The 25166-nt window shown below is 39.0% G+C and overlaps 1 protein-coding gene across 4 annotated transcripts in view; it reads left to right on the plus strand.

Annotated features, from left to right (window-relative positions):
* Positions 1 to 19285, plus strand: part of VAMP7 (vesicle associated membrane protein 7) — a 47944-nt gene extending 28659 nt beyond the window's left edge. For 2 of the 4 annotated variants that reach the window (XM_007993227.3, XM_073013271.1), the window contains 3 exons: positions 3220 to 3287; positions 15408 to 15500; positions 17513 to 19285. In XM_007993227.3, the coding sequence (XP_007991418.1) occupies positions 3220 to 3287; positions 15408 to 15500; positions 17513 to 17581 (230 nt within the window). In that variant the 3' untranslated portion in view covers positions 17582 to 19285. The remainder of the gene's footprint in view (positions 1 to 3219; positions 3288 to 15407; positions 15501 to 17512) is intronic. The other 2 variants (XM_007993225.3, XM_007993226.3) reach the window with 1 other exon arrangement.
* Positions 19286 to 25166: the final 5881 nt, after the last annotated feature.

Consider the following 25166-nt stretch of genomic DNA (forward strand, 5'->3'; position numbering starts at 1 on the left):
ATATTGGCCACCACTCTCTTCTGCCTTGTGGGGTTTCTGCTGAGAGATCCGCTGTTAGTCCGATGGGCTTCCCTTTGTGGGTAACCCAACCTTTCTCTCTGGCTGCCCTTAACATTTTTTCCTTCATTTCATCCTTGGTGAATCTGACGATATGTGTTTTGGGGTTGCTCTTCTTGAGGAGTATCTTTGTGGTGTTCTCTGTATTTCCCAAATTTGAATGTTGGCCTGTCTTGCTAGGTTGGGAAAGTTCTGGATAATATCCTAAAGAATGTTTTCCAACTTGGTTCCATTCTCCCTGTGACTTTCAAGTACACCAACCAAACATAGGTTTGGTCTTTTCATATAGTCCCATATTTCTTGGAGCCTTTGTTCATTCCTTTTCGTTATCTTTTCTCTAATCTTGTCTTCACGCTTTATTTCATTAAGTTGATCTTCAATCTCTGATATCCTTTCTTCCACTTGATCAGTTCAGCTGTTGATACTTGTGTATGTTTCACAAAGTTCTTGTGCCGTGTTTTTCAGCTCCATGAGGTCATTTATGTTCTTCTCTAAACTGGTTATTCTAGTTGGCAATTCCTCTAACCTTTTTTCAAGATTCTTAGTTTCCTTGCACTGGGTTAGAACATGCTCCTTTAGCTCAGAGGAGTTTGTTATCATCCACCTTCTGAAGCCTACTTCTGTCAATTCATCAAAGTCATTCTCCATCCAGTTTTTTCTCTTGGAATTGTCAGCCTTTTTGCACTGGTTTTTCTTCATCTTCATGGATTTATCTACCTTTGGTCTTTGATGTTGGTGACCTGCAGATGGGGTTTCTGTGTGGACGTCCTTTTTGTGGATGTTGATGCTATTCTTTTCTGTTTGTTAGTTTTCCTTCTAACAGGCCCTTTTGCTACAGGTCTGCTGGAGTTTGCTGGAGGTCCACTCCAGACCCTGTTTGCGTGGGTATCACCAGCGGAGGCTGCAGAACAGCAAAGATTGCTGCCCATTCCTTCCTCTGGAAGCTTCGTCCCAGAGGGGCACCTGCCAGATGCCAGCCGGAGCACTCCCGTATGAGATGTTTGTCAACCCCTGCTGGGAGATATCTCCCATTCAGGAGGCACGGAACTCAGGGACCCACATGAGGAGGCAGTCTGTCCTTAGCAGAGCTCGAGTGCTGTGCTGGGAGAGCCGCTGCTCTCTTCAGAGCTGGCAGGCAGGAACGTTTAAGTCTGCTGAAGCTGAGCCCACAACCACCCCTTCCCCCAGGTGCTCTGTCCCAAGGAGATGGGAGTTTTATCTATAAGCCCCTGGCTGGGGCTCCTGCCTTTCTTTCAGAGATGCCCTGCCCGGAGAGGAGGAATCCAGAGAGACAGTCTGGCTACAGCGACTTTGGGGAACTGCGGTGGGCTCTGCCCAGTTCAAACTTTCTGGCCACTTTGTTTACACAGTGAGGGGAAAACTGCCTACTGAAGCCTCAGTAATGGCAGACGCCACTCCCTTCACCAAGCTCGAGTGTCCCATGTCGACTTCAGACTGCTGTGCTGGCAGCAGGAATTTCAAGCCAGTAGATCTTAGCTTGCTGGGCTCCGTGGGTGTGGAATATGCCGAGCTAGACCACTTGCCTCCCTGGCTTCAGCCACCTTTCCAGGGGAGTGAACAGTTATGCCTTGCTGGCGTTCCAGGCAACACTGGGGTATGAAAAAAATCTCCCGCACCTAGCTCAGTGTCTGCCCAAATGACCACCCAGTTTTGTGGTTGAAACCCAGGGCCCTGGTGGCACAGGCACCCAAGGGAATCTCCTGGTCTGCAGATTGCGAAGACTGTGGGAAAAGCGTAGTATCTGGGCCGGAGTGCACCATTCCTCATGGCACAGTCCCTCACAACTTCCCTTGGCTAGGGGAGGGAGTTCCCCGACCCCTTGTGCTTCTTGGATGAGGCAACACCCTACCCTGCTTTGGCTTGCCCTCTGTGGGCTGCACCCACTGTCTAACCAGTCCCAATGAGATGTACTGGGTACCTCAGTTGGAAATGCAGAAATCACCCACCTTCTTCATTGATCTCACTGGGAGCTGCAGACCAGCGCTGTTCCTATTCGGTCATCTTGCCACCCTGAGATGTTGAATTTTATCACATGCTTTTGTTATCAGATGCTCTCTCTGCATCTATTAAGGTGATCATGTGGCTTTTGTTCTTCATTCTGTTGATGGAATGTTTCATATTTATTGATTCGCATGCATTGAATCATCATTGCATCCCTGGGATAAATCCCACTTGATCATGGTGTATTATCTTTTTGGTGTGATGTTTGATTTGGTTTTGCTAGGTATTTCATTGAGGATTTTTGCATCTGTGATCGTCAGGGATGTTGGCCTGCAGTTTTGTTTTTTTGTTGAGTCCTTGTCAGGTTTTGGTATCAGGGTAATGCTGGCCTTATAGAATGAGTTAGAGAGAATTCCCTCCTCTTGAACTTTTGGCATAGTTTGAGAAGTGATGTTAGTTCTTCTCTGTAAGTTGCATGGAGTTCTGCAGTGAAGCCAGCTGATTCTGGGCATTGTTTTGGTTTTGTTGGGAGACTTTATTACTGATTCAATCCCATTACTCATTTCTGGCCTGTTCAGGTTTTCTATTTCTTCCTGATTCAATCTTGGTAGGTTGCATGTGTCCTGGGATTTATCCATTTCTTCTAGGTTTTCCAGTTTATTAGCGTATAGTTGTTAATAATATTTCTGTGGTCACTTCTTCCAATTTTTAGATTTGCTTTAATATGCAAGGACTTTTTCCTGAGGGTGTATCTATGGTGTTGGTTGGGCAGGGCACTTTGACTTTGATTATGGGTACATTCAGTAGTGTAGTCTGTATAATTTCTTCAGCTATAAACAGCATCAACCATGTCTGTATTTTTCTTAGTGGCTCAGAGTGTAGTTGTTATGGAGGCTGTGGTGAAGTTTTGCTGGGTATGGGGACTCCAGGTGGGCTAGTCCTTATTTTCGAGTGGTGTCACCAGTGGGTGAAGCATGCCTGTCCTTTGGCCCCAGGACAGTGTATTCATTAAGTTATATTTTTAAAAAAAATTTATTTTATTCTGCATGCATATACTTAAAGGCGTAAGTACTTCTGTAGTAAATATGAGCTGTCAAGAATACCAGTTGTAAGTTATATCAGATTTGAATTAAAACAAAGATAACGATAGCACATATGTAATGTAAAACTTGACCTTTTCTATTTTTCCAATATTTTCAGATCTGGTAGCTCAGCGAGGAGAAAGATTGGAATTATTGATTGACAAAACAGAAAATCTCGTGGATTCTGTAAGTGTGGAATCTGATAATATTTTTCAGGATGTAAAGTGGAGAAAGTATGGATATGTGATTACTTTGTAATAATGAGGATAACAGTGAGGCACAGAAAAAAAAACATCATCCCCTAATAGCCATTAAGGTAGCTTTGGTTTGGAAAACATGAAACAAATGTGCAAGACATTTGTGACCCAATATGAATCCTGAAAACTGGACAATTCACTTTCTTGCTTACACTGATAGTTTCATCTTGCCTTGTATCAATCAAGAGACATGGATTGGAAAGGGCCAATAAATAAGCCTTAAAGGAGACAGTGTGTCCTTGTGAGCTGCTTATACTATGGTTCCATATGTCCTCACATTTTCAATGCAGTTACTGTGAATGAAAGTTTTAAGGAAAGATGACAGATGTATGGTGAACAGAAGGAGGACAGAGATCAGCTACGATTTGGGTCTACACAATTATAAATTTAAATGTACAGTACAGGTTTACACCTTGAAACAAAACAGTGATTGATTATGTTCGTTGTGACTGACAGCTGGATTGTAGTGGTTAAGAACATAAGCTCTAGTATCAGATTGCCTGGATTTGAATCCCACCTCTGCTACTTACTAGTTATGTGACCTTAGGCAAATGACTTAACCTATTTGTGCCTCAGTCATCATCTTCTGTAAAATGAAGATGTACCCACTTCAGAGCATTTTAAGGATTAAATCAGATAATGCATGTAGAGTGCCTAATACAGTATTTGATACATAGTAAGAGCTATTTAAATTGTTCGTCGTTATTGTTAATTTTACAGAGACATCTATTAGCAACAGGTTTTAGAATATACAGTCTACTATCAGGTTTTCTAGGAGTTTATGAACAGTTTTTTCATCAAAGCATGTGGTAATTGGAGGAAGGATGGTACCATACAGGAAGTCAAAACACCTGGATTCTCGATCTCACTTTGTGACCCATTGCTGGGGGGGAAAGAAAACAGAGAAGTATCTGATTCCAGATCTGCAGAACAATATCTTTGATACTTCCAGACTGTCTCTTAGTTATTCTTAATTCTTGAGGATTACCCTGCTTAGCTGGAATAGTCTGTCTTTGACCAATACTAGTATAATCTGTACTTTCCAAATAAAAGTCTTAATTTTGTTGACTTCATGACTGAAAACAACAGAAGGTACTAATGAACTAACAGGTATCTCTCTTTATGGTAGAATAACATACATGCAACAAATTGTATCAAGTGTACTACTTTTAAATTATAGCTCAGTTATTTTTCATGTGTATCTATACCCTGTAACCACCACCCAGATCTAGATAGAAAACATTTCCAGCACCCCAGAAGGCTGCCTCATACCCCTTCCAGTTAATAATCCCCAATAGATTTAATTATGTTTCTGACTTATATCACCATAGATAGTGTTTTGCCTGTTCTTAAAATGTATTTGTCTGTGGCCTCTTTCACTCACCATTATGCCTGTGAGATTCATCCACTTTTTTAATTATAGTTATCACATATTTTTTGTTGTTTTGTATTATTCCGTTATACAAATCTACCACAATTTGTTTATCCGTTGTTCTCTGTGGGGCTTTATTTCTGGATTCTCTATTTTGTTCCGTTGGTCAGTTTGTCTACCTTTATGCCATTGCCACGCTGTGTTGGTTACTATAACTTTATGGAATTCTTGAAATTAAGTAATGTAAGTCTTCCAACTATATTCTTGTCCAGTATTGTCTTCACTCTTTTAGGTGCTTTGCATTTCCATATATGTTTTAGAATAAGCTTGTTTTCCATCTCTCAACCCCACAACAATGTGTATCTTTGTGACTGCATTTAATATATAGGTCAATTTAGGGGACATTGGTATCTTGACAGTATAGAGTTTTTTGGTCTGTGAACATGACATATCTCTGCTTTTGCTTAGGATTTAAAAAATTTTTCTCAGCAGTATTTTTTAGTTTTTGATGTACAGGTCTTGCACATATTTGTTAAATTTGCCCTTGAGAATATCATGCTTTTGTGTAACAAATTTTTAAATTTTGTTTTTAATTCTTTATTGCTAGTATATGGAAAGAAAGTTGGTTATTGTATATTGACCTTGTTTTTATCCTGCAATCTTAGAAAAATTCATTTACCAGTTCTGGTTACTGTTTTGTACATTGCTGCCTTTTATTTTCTTTGCCTTATTCTGGCTAGAACCTTCTACACAATACTGAATACAAATGATAACAGTGAACATCCTTGCCTGTTGATCATCTAGTGGGGAAAAATTCTATATTTTTTGAAAAAAATAAATTCAGTGTTAAGTTTGTGGTTTACTGTAGATTTTTTTGTAGGTACCCTTTAATAGATGGAAGAATTCCCTTTAATTCCTCATTTGAGAGTTATATTCATGATTTTATCAAATGCTTTTTCTCCATTTATTGAGATTTTTGTTTGGTTTTTCTCCTTTATTCAGTTAGTGTGGCAAATTACATTGCTTTTTGAATGTTAAACCAACTTTGCATTTCTGCAAGGTCATGACTTATTATCCTTCTTATATAACACTTTATTGGATTTGCTATTGTATTGTTCAGGAATTTGGCATCTATGTTTATAAGAGATAGTGGTCTGTAATTTATTTTTGTTTTTAGGTTTTGGTATCAAGAATATGCTAGCCTCATTAAACAAGTTGGGAAATGTTAACCTCTCTGTCTTCTGAGTTTAGGTGCTATTGGTATTATCTGTCGTAGATGTTTGGAAGAATTTACTAGTAAAGCAGATTGGGCCTCAAGGTTTCTTCGTTAGAAAATTTAAAATCTACCATCTTGCTGTTTGTTTCCTATTTGTCCCACCTAGTCTTTGTGCCCTTTTTTTTCTGCCTTCCATTGGATTTAGTATATTGTTATTCCATTATGTCTCCTTTGTCAGTTTATTGGCTATAGCTCCATTTTGTCATTTTCTGTTTGCTTTAGGGTTTACAGTATGTCTTTGATTTATAATCTCCCTTAAAGTGGCATTTTTCCACTTCATGAAGAGATAAGAACATTATAATAGTTTACTTCTATCTGTTTCTTCTTGGCCTTTATGCTATTGTTGACATTTTTATTTACACATATATTAAAAACTTCAGAATACATTGTTAACTTTTTTGTTTAAAGAGTTATCTTTTAAAGAGATTTAAATAATAAGGGAAGTCTCTTCTATTTACCTATGTATCTACCATTTCAGTGCTCTTAATTCTTTTGTGTAGGCCGAGTTTCTATCTGATGTTATTTTCTTTCTGCCTGTATGCTTTAATTTAACATATAATCTTCCATTGTAGTTCAAGTGTGTAGGTCTACTGGAAATGAATTATTTCAGGTTTGGTATGTCTGAAAAGTTTTTATTTCACTTCCTTTTCTTTTGAAAGATATTTTCACTGAGTATAGAATTCTAGGTCAGTGATTTTTTTTTTCCTTTAATACTTGACGAACAGTGGTTCATCACTGTCTTTTACATTGTTTCTGACAAGAATTTTGCTGTCATTCTTACATACATAAAGTGTATTTTTTTTTTCTTCTGCATGCTTTAAAGATTTTCTCTTTATCATTGGTTTTAAGAAATTTGATTATAATATATATGCCTTGATATATATTTCTTTGTTTCTTTGGCTTTGAGTTTGTTGTAGTTTTTATGAAATTATGAAAATCTTTCATAGTGTTCACAGCATCTTCACCAGGAGTAGTTGCCATCTCAAGAAACCACTTTCCTTGCCCATGCATAAGAAACAACTCCTCATTCATTAAAGTTTTATAAGAAACTACAGCAGTTCAGTCATGTCTTCAGGCTCCAGTTCTAATTCTAGTTCTCTTCTGTTTCTACCACATGTGCAGTTACTTGCTCCACTGAAGTCTTGAACCACTCAAAATCATTTGTGAGGGTTGTAATCAGCTTCTTCCAAACACCTGTTAATGTTTATATTTTGACTTCCTCCCACAAATCATGAATGTTCTTAATGGCATCTAGAATGACAAATCCTTTCTAGAAGGTCTTCACTTTACTTTGCCCAGATCTATCAGAGGAATCATTATCTATGGCAGCTATACTAAATGTTTTTCTTAAATAATAAGACTCGAAAGTTGAAATCACTCCTTGATTCATGGGCAGCAGAATGGATGTTGTGTTAGCAGGTGTGAACCCCGAAAGTCTGAGACAGGTCTCAGTCGATTTAGAAAGTTTGTTTTGCCAAAGTTGAGAGTGCACACCCGTGACACAGCCTCAGGAAGTCCTGACAACATGTGCCCAAGGTGGTCAGAGCCCAGTTTGGTTTTATGCATTCTAGGGAGACATGAGACATCAGTCAACATATGCAAGATGAACATTGGTTCAGCCTGGAAAGGCGGGACGACTCGAAGCAAAGGCAGGAAGACTCGAAGTGGGGAGGGGGCTTCCAGGTCTTAGATAGGTAAGAGACAAATGGTTGTATTCTTTTGAGTTTCTGATGAGCCTCTCCAAAGGAGGCAATCAGGTACGCATTTATCTCAATGAGCAGAAAGGTGACTTTGAATAGAATGGGAGGCAGGTTGGCCATAAACAGTTCCCAGCTTGACTTTTCCCTTTAGCTTAGTGATTTGGGGGCCCCAAGATTTATTTTCTTTTCACACAGGCATGAAACCAACATTTATCTATCTCCTCATACGTCTCCATCAGAGCTCTTGAGTGACTAGGTTCATTGTCAATGAGCAGTAATACTTTGAAAGGAATCTTTTCTTTTTGAGCAGCAGATCTCCACAGATCTTCTGTACACCATCCTGTAAACAGATGTGCTATCTTCCAGGTTTGTTGTTCCATTTCAAGAGCACAGGCAGAGTAGATTTAGCATAATTCTTAAGGGCCCTAGATTTTCAGAATGTAAATTACCATTGGCTTCAACTTAGTCATCAGCTGCATTGGTCCCTAATAAAAGTCAGCTTATCCTTTGAAGCTTTGAAGCCAGGTATTGGCTTCTCTCTATGAAAGTCCTAGATGGCATCTTCTTCCAAAAGAACGGTGTTTTGTTTACACTGAAAACAATCTGTTGTTTAGTATAGCCACCTCTATCAATCTTAGCTAGGTCTCCTGGATAACTTACTGTGGCTTCTCTGTCAGCACTTGCTGTTTCACCTTGTACTTTCATGTTATAGTGGTGGCTTCTTTCCTTAAACCTCATGAACCAACTTCTGCTAGCTTTAAACTTTTCTTCTGCACCTTCCTCGCCTCTCTCAGCCTTCATAGAGTTGAAGAGTTAGGGCCTTGCTCTGGATTAGGCTTTGGCCTAAGGAAATGTTATGGCTGGTTTAATCTTCTATCCAGACCCCTGAAACATTCTCCATGTCAGCAGTAAGGCTGTTTTGCTTTCTTATGTGTGTGTTCACTAGAGTAGCACTCATAATTTCCTTCAAGAACTGTTCCTTTACATTCACAACTTGGTTAACTGTTTGTCACAGGGCACCTAACTTTAGACTCATCTCAGCTTTCAACATGCCTTACTCACTAAGCTTAATTATTTTTATCTTTTGATTTAAAGCAAGGGATGTGTGACTTTTCCTTTCACTTGAATTCATAGATGCCATTGTAAGGTTATTAATTGGCCAAATTTCAATATTGTGTCACGGCAAATAGGGAGGCCTGAGACGGAGAGAGATAAGAGAATAGCTGGTCAGTGGAACAGTTAGAACACACAACATTTATCAGTTAGCTCCGTCATCCTATATAGGCATAGTTTATGGCACCCTAAAACAATCACAATAGTAACATCAAAGGTCACAGATCGTCATAACAGATAGAATGAAAATAATGAAAAGTTTGAAATGTTATAAGAAGTACCAAAACGCAGACATGAAGTGACCACATGCTGTCCACTCATAAGTGGGAGTCGAACAGTGAGAACACATGGAGACACGGAGGGCAACATCACACACTGGGGCCTGTTGGGGAGTTGGGGCTAGGGGAGGGAGAGCTTTAGGAGAAATACCTAATGTAGATGACAGGTTGATGCATGCAGCAAACTACCATGGCACATATATACCTATATAAGAAACCTGCACGTTCTGCACATGTATCCCAGAACTTAAAGTATAATAATAATAATAAAAAGAAACAAAAAGTACAGGCCAAGCAGAAAAAAAACACCAGAAAAATGGTGCTGATAGTCTCATCATGGGGTTTCCACAGACCTTTGATTTGAAAAAAAAAAAAAACAAAAAAACACCAGTATCCATGAAGTGCGATAACATGAAGTACAATAAAAGGAGATATGCCTGCAGTTCTTTCTGTTGTTCTTTATTGTTTTCTGCATTTCTGTTTCCATGTATGATTTTTTTGCTTCAAACTGAAGAAGTTCTTTTATGGTTTGTTACAATGTTGATCCTGATGAGAGATTCTCTAAGCTTTTGTCTGAAAATCTGGTTTCATCATTTTGTTGAAGAATACTTTATCATTTTTTAGTTTTTCACAATGTCAATTTAAAAAAAAAAAATTTAGTGCTTTAAAAATTTTTCTTTCATATGTTCTTGGAGGTGACTTACTTGAAAAATAATGATTCTTACCCCACCTTTGGCTGTTTTTATTGTTGTTTGTTTTGTTTTTTTTAAGACAGAGTCTCTCTGTCACCCAGGCTGGAGTGCAGGGGCATGATCATGGCTTACTGCTGCCTCCACCTCCCAGGCTCCAGTGATCCTCCTGCCTTGCCTCAGCCTCCCAAGTAGGACCACAGGCATGCGCCATCACACTTAGCTAATTTTTAAAATTTTTCTTAGAGATAGGGGTCTCCCTATGTTGCTCTGGCTGGTCTCAAACTCCCAGGCTCAAGTGATCCTCCCACCTTGGCTTCCCAAAGTGCTGGAAAGATAGGCATGAGCCACCACACCTGGCCCCCTTTGGCTGGTTTTAAGAGTGTCTTTTTATATTTGGTTTTCAACTTTTTATATCTGGTTATTAGCTTTCTGTGGCTGCTATCACAAATTATCACAAATCTGGTGGCTTAAAACAACAAAAATTTATTTTCTCCCACCGCTGGATTTCAGAAGTTCAAAATTAGCTTAACTGGGCTGAAATTAAGGTGTTAGCAGGGCTACACTCCTTCCAGAGGCTCTAGGAGAGAATCTGTTCCGTGCCTCTTCCAACTTCAGGTGGCTGCCAGTATTTCTTGACTTGTGACTGTATCATTGTAGTCTCTGCCTCCATGTTCACATTACCTTCTCGTTTGCATGTGTGTCAAGTCTCCATCTACTTTCCTTCTCTAGAGACATTTGTGATGTCATTTAGGGCTCATATGTATAATCCAGGATATGCTCTTCATCTCAAGATTCTTGACATAATCACATCTGTAAAGACCCCTTTTCCAGATAATATCACATACGTCACATTCACAGGGATTAGGACACGGGCATATCTTAGGGCAACATCTAACAATTGTTCTTTATAGGTGAACTTGTTTTAACAGGTGGTTTGTCAGTGTTCAGGTGTTGACCTGAGGATGGTGGAGGAATCTCCGTTACAACCTGTTGAATCACACAACTATGTTCAGATTTATTAGTTTCATTCCTCACTGCTTTTTCTCATCTACATCATCTTCCTCTTTCTTGAATTATGTATTGTGAATTAGTCTTTGTAGTATATCCTCATACATCTTCTTCATATGAGTTTGTGGGTGATAATCCCTTCAAGAACAAAAGTGTTATTTTGGTCTCATATTTGAACAATGTTTTGACTACTGTAGAAGTCTAGGGTTAAGATCATTTTCTCTCAAAATTCTCTGAATATTGCCACGTTTCAGTGCATGAAGAGTTTAGGCATCTAAGAAGCTCAACAACTGTATAGCTTACACGTTTTTCATTTGGGCCAAGTTTGAGGACTGCAACCCAGAAGCGTAGATTCAAGTTGCTCTGAATATGTGTTCTAATTAGCAGCCGTTACAAGTAGGTTTTTAAAGGAAATAAGGAGAGGCAGTATCTAATTTGTTTACCAAGAATTTACATTAAAATAACAAGCTATTGATTGGCTGTACATTGTCCTTTGTATCACAGATTCCAGGAACATGAAGATAATGGTTGAGGGAGCTAGTCAGCAACAAAATGCCTTTAAACAGTTGCCCCTCTGGGTATTGTGTGGGGGGTGTGACTGAAGTCCCCATACTCATGTGTTCTGGGCCTGATAAATTTTACATACCTCACATAGCTCAGGCTGCTCTGAGCTGTTTTTCTTTTCTCATTTCCCCCTTTTGATCAAAATTTTTCTCTTCTGAAAGCATTGATGATTAGCATTTTAGATGTAAGTTTATCCCATGTCACTGGGGAGACTTATTCCCAGATATTCTTGTCCCATGTTGGATGGAAAGAGGTAAAAAAGGTACTATGGCTTAAAGAACTTAATGAGGTCTCCAGGCTAAATTGATTGGCAACACAGAGGGACAGAGCAACAGGATCTCAGTCAAGCCATCCACTCATGATGGAGCCATGGCATGAACAACTATACAGTTTACTCAAGTCCACCCTCACTTATGACACCAACTGCAAGTTTGGGGATTCCCCAAACCACCCTCAGATTTGATAGTTCATTAGAAGGATTTATAATACTCCATAAACACTGTTATACTCACAGTTATGGTTTATTACAGGCAAATTATACATAGTAAGACCAGCCAAGGGAAAAAGTGCATAGGGTGGAGTTTGGGAAGATACCAAATGTAGAGCTTCTGTTGTCCTCTTCCCATGGAGTCAGGACACATTACTCTCTTGGCATCAATGTGTGACAAAATGTACAGAGCATTGCCCAACAGGGAAGCTTACCCAAGCCTTAGTGTTCAGAGTTTTTATTGGGGTTTTATTATGTAGGCATTATTGGCTGACTGCCCTCTGGCTTGATCTCAATCTCCAGCTCCACTGGCTGTGATCTGCAGCCTCCTAAATCACACAGTTATTTTTTTCTGGAGTGTCTTTTCCCCACCCTAAATCACACTGTTACTATCTAGATTACAATCTATTAGAAAAATAAATCAAGGCTGTGCATGGTGGCTCATACCTATAATCCTAATATGTCGGGAGACCAAAGCCAAAAGATCTCTAAAATCCAGAAGTTCAAGACCAGCCTGGGCAACAAAGTGAGACCTTATCTCTACAAAACAAAACAAAAAACAAAACAAAAAAAAAAAAGAAAAAATTAGGTATGATGGGGTGCGCCTGTAGTCCTAGCTACTTGGGAGGCTAAAGATGGAGAATTGCTTGAACCCAGGAATTCAGAGCTGCAGAGAGCTATGATCACACCACTGCACTCCAGGCTGGGTTACAGAGGGGTGACCTCCATCTCAAAAAAATAAATAAATTTTTTGTTTAAATCCCATTTATGATAGCATCAAAAAGAGTAAAATATGAATATATTTTAACCAAGGATGTAAAAAATGTGCACACTGATGAAAGAAATTGAAGAAGACACAAATCAATGGAAAGATATTCTATGTTTGAATCAATATTATTAAAATGTTCATACTGCCCAAAGCAATACACAGATTCAACACAATCCCTATTGAAATTCCAATGGCATTTTTCACAGAATAGAAAAAACAATTCTAAAATGTGGATGAAACTAGAAGACATTATATTAAGTGAAATATATCAGATACAGATGGACAAATACTGTATGATTTCACTTATATATGGGATCTAAGAAAATTGTTGATTTCAGAAAAGCAGAGAGAGAACTGGTTGCCAGGGGGTGGGAGACATGGAGAGATGTTGGTCAAAGTGTATAAACTTACAGTTATAAGATGAATAAGTTCTGGATATTGGACATACAGCATGGCAACTATAGTTAATAATAATGTATTGAATATTTGAAATATGCTATAAGAATAGATCTTAAGCATTCTCACCACACACCCAAACAAGTAACTATGTGAGGTGATGGATATTTTACTTAGCTTGATTGTGGTAATCATTTCATGATGTATACATATATCAGAATATCACATTGTATACCTTGAATATATACCATTTTTATATGCCAATTATACTTCAAGGCAGAAAAAAATAAAATTAGAGTAGAAACAAAAGGTTGGAGTTCTGAAATGTTACTAAAAGTAACATTTGCCTTTTTTCAATATTCTTGCCACATGGTAGGTAGGTCCTTTTAGTCTGAAGATTCAAGTATTTCTTATTTGGGGGATATTTTCTTCAGTTAGTCCTTTGATTATTGATCTTTCTCTTTTGGTTGTATTCTCTCCTGTGACTGCTAATAGGTGCCTAAATCAGTACCAGGCACATAATAAGCACATGTTAAGTATCTGTTGATTTTATAAATCGATCCTGGATTTGCTTGATCAGTTTTCCATGTATCTTACGTCTTCTTTCATAATTTACAACCTAGACATTTTGCTCTGTTTTCAGAGCAATTTTTTTTGAATTGTTATTGCAGAAGCTGCTTTTGCTCATTTATGTTCTGCTTTTAAAAAATTATGCCAGTCATTTTATTAAAATACAGTTTTTGGAATATTGTCTTATGTTATCTAATTTTTTATGTCCTCTGATGACTTTGTGTGAAATTAGTGCAATTATGTCTTGTATCTGAGGATACTTATTAGACATTTTTTATTACTATTATTCTATCTTGTTTCCCATATTAACTTAGTTCCATTAAGGACTGTTTGCCCCCATTGCTTTTTTTTGTCTCCACACTTTAAGCACTATTTCTTCTCAAAAGTTCTAGTCCATATGTATATTCTATTCAACATATATATTTAGCTCTAGATGTAATCAATTTTGGTCTGTGCCTCCAGGTAGCATCCTCTGCACTCTTCATCAAGTGAAACCCAAAGGCTGGTGCCCCTGTCAGTTGTTCTACCACAGAGACTTTGTGGAGTATGTGGTTGGAGATTAATCTATGGTTAAGGGAGTGGTTTTTTTTAAAACCAGTACGTTGAAGTATGATATACATAAGTGCGTCAACTGTGAGCATACAACTTGTATTTTCACAAAGTGAACATACCATGTAGAACCAACACCCAGATTAAGAACTAGAGCATGAACAGGACCCCAGAAGCTCCCTTTTGCCTTCTGTTAGTCACTGCTCCCCTCCAAAGGTGGCCACTGTCCTGATTTCTCCACGTAGATTAATAAAATACAGCAGGGGCCTAGAGTGGTGGCACACAACTATAGTCCCAGCTACTCGGGAGGCTGAGGTGGGAGGATCGTTGGAGCCCAGGAGGTCGAAGCTGCAGTGAGTCGTAATTGTGCCACGGCACTCCAGCTGGGGCGACAGAGCAAGACCCTGTCTCAAAATAAATAATAAAATATAGCAGGTACTCTGTTTATGTCAAGTTTCTATTGCTCAAAATGATGTTTATGAGATTCATCTGTGGTAAATTGGGTAAATGTAGTAGTAGATTGGGAATTGTCATTGCTGTATTGTATACCATGTTATGACCCTCCTACAGTTTATTTATGCATTGTACAGTTGATGGGCATTTGGGTGGTTTCCAGTTTAAGGTATGAAAAGTAGTGCTATCCAGAACATTTTTGTATATGTCTTTTGGTGAATGTGCATAAATCTGTTGGGTACATACCCAGAGTGGAATTGCTGGATTATTAGGAAGTTTCGTTGGTTGGTTGGTTGGTTGCCTTTTTGTTTTAAACTCCTTGTATCCTGGTGGGAATCGTTCGGTAGATACTGAGAAATTGATGAGGCAAAAGAAAATGGATAGCAGAAGGAATGAAGTTCTATGGGTTTTGGCCCTCACTAAAGTAAATACATATCTTCCTATGGAAATCAAACAGGTTTTTATGGCTCAAAGCCCCAGAATTATACTGGGCAGAAGAGGCAAATGTGCTTGCAGTCAGCTGGCTTTAAAGGAGCCTTTCTTATTGGAAGTATAGAGAGGAAAATGCTCAACATCATGTGCATTGCTGCAGTGGAGAAGAAAAAAGAGGGAAGCCTTTTAAATTGGGCTCATACTGCTTACGATAGGCCTGGCAGAGTCTTGCTTTTGGCAGCTATTGAGTATGAATGGCCAGTCTCTACTTGTAAAGAGAGATCATTGGACTTAAACAGAATTAATGGAAGTAAAATGTTCGCATGTTGTTATTGCAAATCATTCATGTAGTCAGTGCCAGGGGTTAAACAATTCTTGTCTCTTTTCTAGTCTGTCACCTTCAAAACTACCAGCAGAAATCTTGCTCGAGCCATGTGTATGAAGAACCTCAAGCTCACGATCATTATCATCATCGTATCAATTGTAAGTTTTTGTCCTTTTAGTGTACGGCTTTATTTTTCAGTCTCTAAGAAATTAGGTACTAGAATTATTTCTCAGTGATTAACACTCTGAAATGAGCTACGTATGTCTTTTAATAGTGAAACACATAACCAGGCAGTGGCTTTCCTATGAAATCACATAGGAAATATCTCTACTTAAACCCCTCCTTCCTATTGAGAATTATTATATATAAAGAGACATATAAAACTGACATCACAGAAATGTAGTTATTTTAAATAAAGATATTTCTGTTTATATGTAATGGGTTTATTGTTTTTATTTGTATATTAATTATGTATTTTTAAAGTTTTAATTTCTACTATGGCAAATGCTGATAATTATAATCCCCCTTAAACAAGAACTCTTTGAAGTCCTCAGTAATTTTTGAGTGTGTAAAGAGGTCCTAAACTACAACTTTAAAAACTATTGCTAACGGGTGGGGGCTGCTTCACCCTGTTCATGGTCAGATAAAGTTGCCTTTCCTCCAGTCATGTCCAGAAGCCCAAAGTTACCTCCAAGCAGATACCTCTGACCCTGCATCTCCTCGACCACAGTTTAATCCTCTGCCTTAGACAGTTGGATTTATCTAAAAGAGAAGAGCAGTCATAGATCTGTAGATTTTAAACTGGAAGTAATTGTCATGGCCTTGAATGGTTAAATGGTTAAATTTAACAATGGTTCCTTGTTTGGTCTGGGAGTTTAGGTTGATTTGTGCAGCTGAATTTTTGTTAAATTCAGAATATATTTACTGATTACTTACTACATGCAGAGCACAGCTCTAAATGCAATATCAATCTTTGCCAAAAGGTGTTGTCACCTAACGAGATGTACTTCAGCTTGAAAAATCCTTATATTACAGCTGTGAAAAATAGTCAACTTTACATCAAGTTGGTAAAGTTTACATTTGTTTCTTGTGTATGTGTGAATATGATGTCAGAAGTTCAACCTATTCATTAATAAACAGAATCTGCTGTAATCTGCCTCCCAACCCTGACCATATTTACAGTTCCCTACAAGGCAAATGCTTTGCTCACTTTTGGAGCAAAGGGTATGCAATTCATAAATGCATCCTTTTCCAAGCTTGCAAGTAATGAAATCAGTCACTTAAAGATCTCAAGAAGTTGCAATTTAAAGCAAAATAAAGCCAGGCATAGTGGCTTATTCCTGTAATCCCAGAACTTTGGGAAGCTGAGGCAGGAGGATCACTTGAGGCCAGGAGTTTGAAGCCATCCTGGTCAACATAGTGACACCCTATCTCTACAAAAATAAAAAATAAAAATAAAGCAAAATGAAGTGACTAATGCAGTGAACCTAATGTTTAAAATCTGTTTTTTTGTAATATAATAATGTGAACAAGTAGTGACTATTTTATAATTTAAAATTATAATCTAAAATTAAAAAGCAAACACATCTGTAATAGCACCAGTATTTTTGCAGTGTTACTTACATCATCTGCTTTTCTTTGTTTTGGTCATCGTAATTATTGTGTCATTATCCACTAAACAGTTCATAGCAGTATTCTTTCCCATAAGTGATATAGATGAAAGCCTTCTACTCAGGCTTTTAAAATATATTCTTATATTAATCACAAATTAAATTCATGTGCAAAACCTAAAAATATAATTAATGAAATCATAGTTCAGGAGAATTATGCTTATTTGTGATTTTTTTATGACTTGTTAATCACACGTCGGTAAGAGTTGCTCATTTAGCCTTGATTCTGCCGAGTTACCAGTGAAGAGCAACAACCCCACTGCTTTCTCTCCCACTGAAGGAAACGCTAGAATTCAAGCGGGTATGAGTTATACCAAAAAGGACAATTTTAACTACACTTCTGTCTTGGAAAATACTTGATTAGTGTGTTCCATTACTACATAACTGCTACTCTAATGGAATCAGAAGTATTTCTTAATAAGGCTCTACTTTCCTATATATATTATTTAGAATAACATGATTGATTCAAGAAAATAAAATTGCCCTCCTCCTCCCTCCAGGTATTCATCTATATCATTGTCTCACCTCTCTGTGGTGGATTTACATGGCCAAGCTGTGTGAAGAAATAAGAAAGGAAAAGTTATCATTAACCAAGGATATGAGAGAACAAGGAGTTAAAAGCAATCCATGTGACTCAAGCCTTTCACATACTGACAGATGGTATCTGCCAGTCTCTTCAACCCTCTTCTCACTTTTTAAAATCTTGTTCCATGCCTCCAGGTTTACCTTTGTCTTATCAACCAGTTTATTCCCGTGAACTTCAGATTGAACCATTCATTGCAGCAGTAGCCTTAAAATGGCTTTTGTTTATTTCTTTGGTTTGTTTACTAGTGTCATCTATTTAGAGCAACATTTTTGTTTTTAATTGCACAAAGCTGTCGCCACTAGTCTTATGAGCTATCTACTAAAACTGTGGAGAAATTTTGTATGTGCACACAGAAGTATTCAAGAGACAGTATTGCTAACATCTCATCTTAATGTCTTTTGTTATTGAGAAGTTTTAGGTGCTTCAAAACAATATAAATGGATAATAGTTGTGATTTGGGGAATTGTAATGACGTTGGTGCTGCTTCCTTCTAAGAGCTCAAAGTATGAAACATTCTTATTTCAGTTAGAAATGTTCAGATGGGGAGCATTTTGCTAGGCCATTAGAAGCACACAGATTATCCTTGTTCTCCTAGTATTCCCTTTCAGGAATAAAGTTCAGTGGGCTGATCATTCACAATACAGTGGATAGCTTGATATCTTCTGTTTTCCCATTGCAGTTGATTTGAGAAGATGAAGGTTTAAATATTGTTGAAGGTTGCAGTTTTTTAATTGTGTTCCTTCTATGTCACTAATAGAATATGTAGTAGAGGGAGTGGGGAGGTAAATTCCTCTGACTTGCCAAAGAAAAAGAAGGGAACCACAATGGATGTGTTAGCATTTTAGCTGTGCAAAGGGGAGGTAGTGTGGGAAAAGTGTTTCCATTCTGGGAAAAGGCCAAACCTAATACGGTCAGCAGTCAAGTCTAGGGTTTGGGCTTGGCTCCTGTTGCATAATAGTTTGAACATTCTTTGTGGTTTAATAAATTCTTAAATCTGCCTAGTTTTGATGAATTCTTTTGTGAAACTTGAAAGAGAATAGACAGTATGACATATAGAATTAATACAAAACAGTTTAACCATTTAACTGCAGTGTAAGAAAATTGGACTGTAATCATATCGCTACTGGCATCTGTTATCTAGTATGCATTTCTGGTGTGTATCTGAAAGGAAGACATTTTCTACCCTAGATCCAATTGCATTTATTTATCAATAAGTGCCATTAAATTGAAATTATATTACATTTTACACTTTCTCAATGAATGAACAAATTAGTCTGTAGAATCTAGCCACCTGTTTAGCCTAGTCATGTGCCTTGAACATATATGTGTCCCATAATCTAGCTCATGGTACCTGTTCTTCCATCCAAACCTTTCAATTCATGCTATCTGATTCATTTATTTGACATATATCTTAGGCCCCCTTGAACTCTTTTCTTGTTTATCTAGCATAGCACAAATGTTTTTCCAGTCTTCTGTACCAACACTAATGCCTCTTAATTGCATCAGCGTTTCCAAATGTTTTTAATCCAAAGAAAAAGGTTTCAAGCTGATTTCCCTTTCTTATACACACCTGAATAAAATTGATGTGCATGTTTTAGGGATTAATAACCTAACTGTTCCTTGGTCTATTTATGTATAAGAACGCACAAACTGAAGACGGTAATAAAATTTAAGAGTAATACAATGATTTGCTTGTTTTAGAAGTTCTTTCTGGAACCTAATTTCTTCTGATGACATTTGCCATTGTGTACAGAACAAAAGTATTTTACTTATGCTGAAAATATATTAAAAAGTGTTACCTGGAGACTTTCAGTAAAGATCTATAGCATATGGCCGGGCGCGGTGGCTCAAGCCTGTAATCCCAGCACTTTGGGAGGCCGAGACGGGCGGATCACGAGGTCAGGAGATCGAGACCATCCTGGCTAACACGGTGAAACCCCGTCTCTACTAAAAAATACAAAAAACTAGCCGGGCGCGGTGGCGGGCGCCTGTAGTCCCAGCTACTCGGGAGGCTGAGGCAGGAGAATGGCGTAAACCCGGGAGGCAGAGCTTGCAGTGAGCTGAGATCCGGCCACTGCACTCCAGCCTGGGCGACAGAGCGAGACTCCGTCTCAAAAAAAAAAAAAAAAAAAAAAAAAAAAAACTATAGCATACTTTCAGGTGTGTAGAATTTCTTCAAAAGACACAAATGAACTTAAAAAATATATAGCCCATGGTGAAACCAATGAAAGATTCTGAAATGATCACATAGCCTTCACAACGATTGTCGTGAGCCCATGATTTAGATAGATCTGAAAAAGAACCCCAGGGATTGTCATCCAGTTCAGCACAATTCTGAAAAGTCTTTCTATCTAAAGTTAAATGACTGGTTCTGAAAGAGACTCAAAGGGAAAGCATAATGGTGGGAGGGAATAATTCATTATAGCAAACAGGGTTACCTAAACAGAAATAAAAGAAAAATGGGCACAAATCAAATATACAATTAGATAGGTCACAACAAAATAATCAGTCACTTGGGACCTCTGAACGTAAGGTGGCTAAAGTCAGGTATAGAATATGTTTTTGTTACAGGCTGCAGTAACTTAAAAACAGCCTATTTAAGTTCTCCCTTGGCTTTATCCAGATTTCAACTGAAGTATGCATTCTCTAAAACACACTTAGAGAAAAATAAAAGATGGTTATTTATTTGGTTATGAATAAAGGAAGAAGTGACACCAACTATTTCTCTTCAAACCCGTGGCAAAAAAAAAAAAAAAAAAGTAGTGTCACAGTCCAAAAGTTTCCTTAATAGTGAATGTAGGTGCCTTTAGATAATAGTTTATTCTTGCTTGACTCTGTTGGTATCTATCTTTTCCGGCCTCAAGATAGACAAAGATACTGGGTTGCTTCCCAGGGTATCTTGATAGAAATGAATGTAACAACTATAACAGCAGCACCCTAGACCCTACCAAAGTGTTCTACATTAGAAGCAAGTCTATTTCTTGCAATGCCATCTTCTCAAGTATAATAAACAGGGTGGAAGTAGTGGTTGTGGTTGCTGTGTATATCAGTGTGAATCCAGTGAAGACAGCAGAGCCAAGACAAGTGTTTGGAAAACAGTTTAATATAGGATTCAAGGTTACACAAATGTGTGACAAACTGGGAAGTGAAGGTCTGGAAGGCAGGTACCAGAAGATCAGAAGAACAGTCCTAGCACTTTCACTTGAGGCATTGACATAGACAGACAGGTCAGAACTTGCTGGAAAACCTGAGAATCCCTGTATGTCTGCTTGCTGATATGGTTTTGCTGTGTCCCCACCCAAATCTCACCTTGAATTGTAATCCCAATAATCCCCACATGTTGAGGGAGGGACCTGGTGGGAGGTGATTGGACCATAGAGGCAGTTTTCTCCATGTCGTTCTCATGATAGTGAGGGAGTTCTCATGAGATCTGATGGTTTTATAAGTGTTTGACAGTTCCTCCTTCACACACTCACTCTCTCCTGCCGCCTTGTGAAGAAGGTGGCTGCTTCCCCTTCCACCATGATCGTAAGTTTCCTGAGGCCTCCCAAGCCATGTGAAACTGTGAGTCAAACGTCTTTCCTTTGTTAACTACCCAGTCTCGGGTAGTATCTGTACAGTAGTGTGAGAGTAGACTAATAGACTTGCGAAAGTTGGTGTGTGAAGAGAGGGACATGTGGAAAGGTTTATGGAAGCCACAGCTTCAGTAGAGCTGATGCCAAGTACCAAGTAGTAGGCTTGCAGCCCCAGTTGGTTGACTAGCAGTCCACAGAATGAGTTGGATGTGGAATGGAAAAGATTGAGGAAAATCTGGGACACACCAGGCACCTAAGCATCTTTGTGTCCTTTGAAGGGTACTGACCTCCACTTTTTTTCTGCTTTCCAAGTCTCATGTAAGTTCATCTCACTGATAAAAGCTAACCCTAAAACCATCTAGGGTAAGGGGATTCTACGAAATTCTCAGCTTCTGGCAAGAGCAATGGTGCCAGTCTAGCATAGCCCTGTTCCTTCTAGACTCATTCATAGGATTGGCTCTACTGCTTTATCAAGACAATTTTGGTAAGTTAAAGCATTCTTCTGGTCAGAATACACTGTACAAAATTATTTTGGGTTCGTGCTCTCTATTAAACCCAAACAATCTAAGTCCCAAATGCTGTGACTTTCTATATCTCTTCCAAAGAGAAAGAAAATCATGGCAATATTCTGTATAAGAAAACTAACATGTACAGGCTGACACCGTGTTTTTTCTTTTTAAATCCCCATTCCCAGTTTAGAAAAGCACAAAGAAAACTTTAAAAAGACACAGGAAGGGGAACATCACACACTGGAGCCTGTCGTGGGGTGGGGGGAGGGGAGAGGGATAGCATTAGGAGATATACCTAATGTAAATGAGTTAATGGGTACAGCACACCAACACGGCACATGTATACTTATGTAACAAACCTGCACGTTGTGCACATGTGAAAGAAATCAGGCACATTCCTCAGCCCCGGGCTCAACACAAACAGGCCCAGTACAAACACATCCCACCATATATCTCTCAACACAAACAGGCCCAGTACAAACACATATATCTCTCAATTTCCTGAGCCCAGTACAAACACCACCTGGAAAATCTCCGATAAGGACACAGCCATTTGTAGTTTTACTGAAAGCGTGGGAACCAATAGAAAAACTACTAAATGTATAACTTAAAATGTAAACCAATTGTATTGCTGTAACCAAAAGAATTCCTTTGTTCCTCTGTAACTTTACTATCCTATCTACCTCGGGCTATAAAAGGCAAGCACTCGCATTGTTCGGGGCCCTCTTGTATGCTGTGGAATGGAGGGACCAAGTTCGAACTTGCAGTAAAAGATCCTTGCCGCTTGGCTTTGACTCTGGACTCTGGTGGTCTTCTTTAGGGAACAAACGGTCTGAGCATAACATCTAGGGGCTGGTCCGGGATTCCCCAAGCCCACCAGACCCCTGGTCAACAGATCTACCAGGATCGATCTGCTGATAGGTGAGCCGGCTCATCTCTGTTTGTCTGTCTGTGTCTGTTCTGAACCTGTATCTGTGACTCGCGAGGTCTGAAACTGAAGCTGACGCAGTCCTGGCGGACGCGCTATAGGACGGCCAGCGGAGACTGGTAGGAGACGTCCCCTGGCTCTCGTCTGATCTAGATTTTTATCTGAACTGATTCTGACCTGGGTGTCTGGAGCGTGCTTGCGACTAGATATTATTAATACGCCAGATTTCCTTTACAGGAATTCTAACCCATATTGTTTTACAGGAGGAGACTACAAATTATTACAGGATGGGTAATACCCAGAGCACTCCCCTATCTCTCCTTACAAGTAATTTCAAGGATGTTAGAGCAAGGGGCCATGATCTTAGTATGGAAATAAGGAGGGGAAAGCTCATTACCCTATGCCGCTCCGAATGGCCTGCCTTTGATGTGGGGTGGCCACCTGAAGGGACCTTCCGACTTCCTGTCATCATTGTACTTATTTGGTCTCAGTATGGAATTCAGAAGTTCTTATTTGGTCTCAGTTCCCACTGGGCAATAGCAGAACAGTGAGTTTTGTAAGATGGAAACAAGGAAACAGAACAATGGAAAATAACAGCTGATTGGTTATGTAAACCAAATGTAAAATTCTAAGGCCCCTAACAACCTGAATGGACTCCTCTCAGCCAAGGGGATTCCAGAGTTAACCAGAAAATCTAGTTCAGATCATTGTGAAAGAGGGGGTTGGACATGCCTCATTATACCCCTCCAGCATTAACATCAACACAGACCTTAGGTTGGATAAGAAACATTTATAATCTTTTTTTCTCTGAAGACTGCTACTTGAAGGCTTCATCTGCATAATAAAACCCCTTATCCACCCAGACCTTCCTTTCTACTAATAACAACTCTTTCAACTAATTCCCAGTCAGAAAATTTTAATATCTACCTATGACCTGGAAGCCCCCACCCCTTGAGTTGTTCCACCTTTCCAGATCAAACCAGTGTAAATCTTACATGTATCAATTGATGTATTATGTCTCCCTAAAATGTATAAAACAAGCTTTACCCTGACCAACTTGGGTAAATGTCATCAAAACCTCCTGAGACTGTGTCATGGATGTGTCCTTAACCGTGACAAAATAAACTTTCTAAATTCACTGAGACCTGTCTCAGATATTTTGGGTTCACAGTTAATATCAGGTTACTTTTTGGGTAAGGGTTAAAGCAGAGGGGATTTCCTTATGCTGACTCAGGTAGACTGGAATCCCTTCTTTTTCATGAAACACTGGTCTGTTTTGGGATTTATCTGCTTCCTTAAAGCTTCAGTTTGGTTGAGTGGCATTTAGCATCAGTGACTCCATTCTAGTTTGGCCTGGTCTGTTGTGGCCTAATGCAGGAGCCCAGTCCAGAACAATAGCCTGCCATAATTTGTTTAATAACTCTCCCCTTTTAGTCAGGTTCTCACCTAGGTGAGAGTGTGACCAAAACACAGGGCATTAGTAGTACTCTCAGTCACCATCGTTTTGGGTTTCTGGTCTCATTGTAACCCCAAAGGTTCTTGTCTTAGCCACGCCAAAGAATTGGTGTCGCGGTAGCCCACGGTGGGAGAGACACAGATCCGACCGAGAGAAAAAAGCTGTAGGCTTTATTGAGCAGAGTGACAGTACAAAGTTTCCACAGCGTGGAAGGGGTCTGGAGCAGGTAGCCAGTGTTAGATTTTTCGATCACCTTTTAAATGCTTTAAGGTGGCAAAGATGTTACCAGAGTGAGAAACAAAGACAATTAACATGTCTCAGATCTTGAGGAAAACCGGAATTGCAACTGAAGTTTTATTTACTTTATGACTTTGTAGCGGCATGGCAAAGGAGACAGGATCTCACAGGATTTTACAAACTGTGTTTAAAGGAATCGGAATTGGGAGCATAGATAAGGTCCGCTGGTGACAGGAAAACAGGCTTTTAACATTCCTTTTAGTTTCAGGGAGCAGGAAGGGAGAGAGGACACACGGAAGCTTACAGTGAAATTTTCGCTGTTTATAGCTTTCCTGGGGAAGAAAACACATGCACAAATTCTGATGTTAGGAATATTTTAAGCACATATCTTCAATATTATTCATCCAGGACCGAAGTAAGTCTGGTGGCAGAAAATGAGTGAGTTTCACAGCTTTCTGAGCCCCTACGCGACCTGGGAAGCCCGGCTGGAACCTCCTCTCATCAACACGTCATTTCAGTAAAGTCAAGAAAACTTTATTCCATTATTGCTACCAGGGGCAGGTATCCAGTTACCCTGCCTTACTGACGGTGAATCCACATGTGTCTGCAGCAACTTCAGTTCTTGCCTCCTTAGGAGAAAGAATTCGACTGAGGGACATAAAGTGGAAGAAGAGACCAAGGCGAGTTTCAGAGGAGGAGTGTAAGTTTATTTTTAAAAGACTTTATAACAGGAAAGGAAGGAAAATTCGCTTGGAAGAGAACCAAGTGGGCATCTGAAGGTCAAAGACAGCATTTAACCTTGATCCTAGGACTTTATAGGCTCACCTCTTTCCCATGATTCTTTCCTTAGGGTGGACTCCCCG

Source organism: Chlorocebus sabaeus, chromosome X (genome assembly GCF_047675955.1).
Source record: "Chlorocebus sabaeus isolate Y175 chromosome X, mChlSab1.0.hap1, whole genome shotgun sequence".
Lineage (NCBI taxonomy): Eukaryota > Metazoa > Chordata > Mammalia > Primates > Cercopithecidae > Chlorocebus > Chlorocebus sabaeus.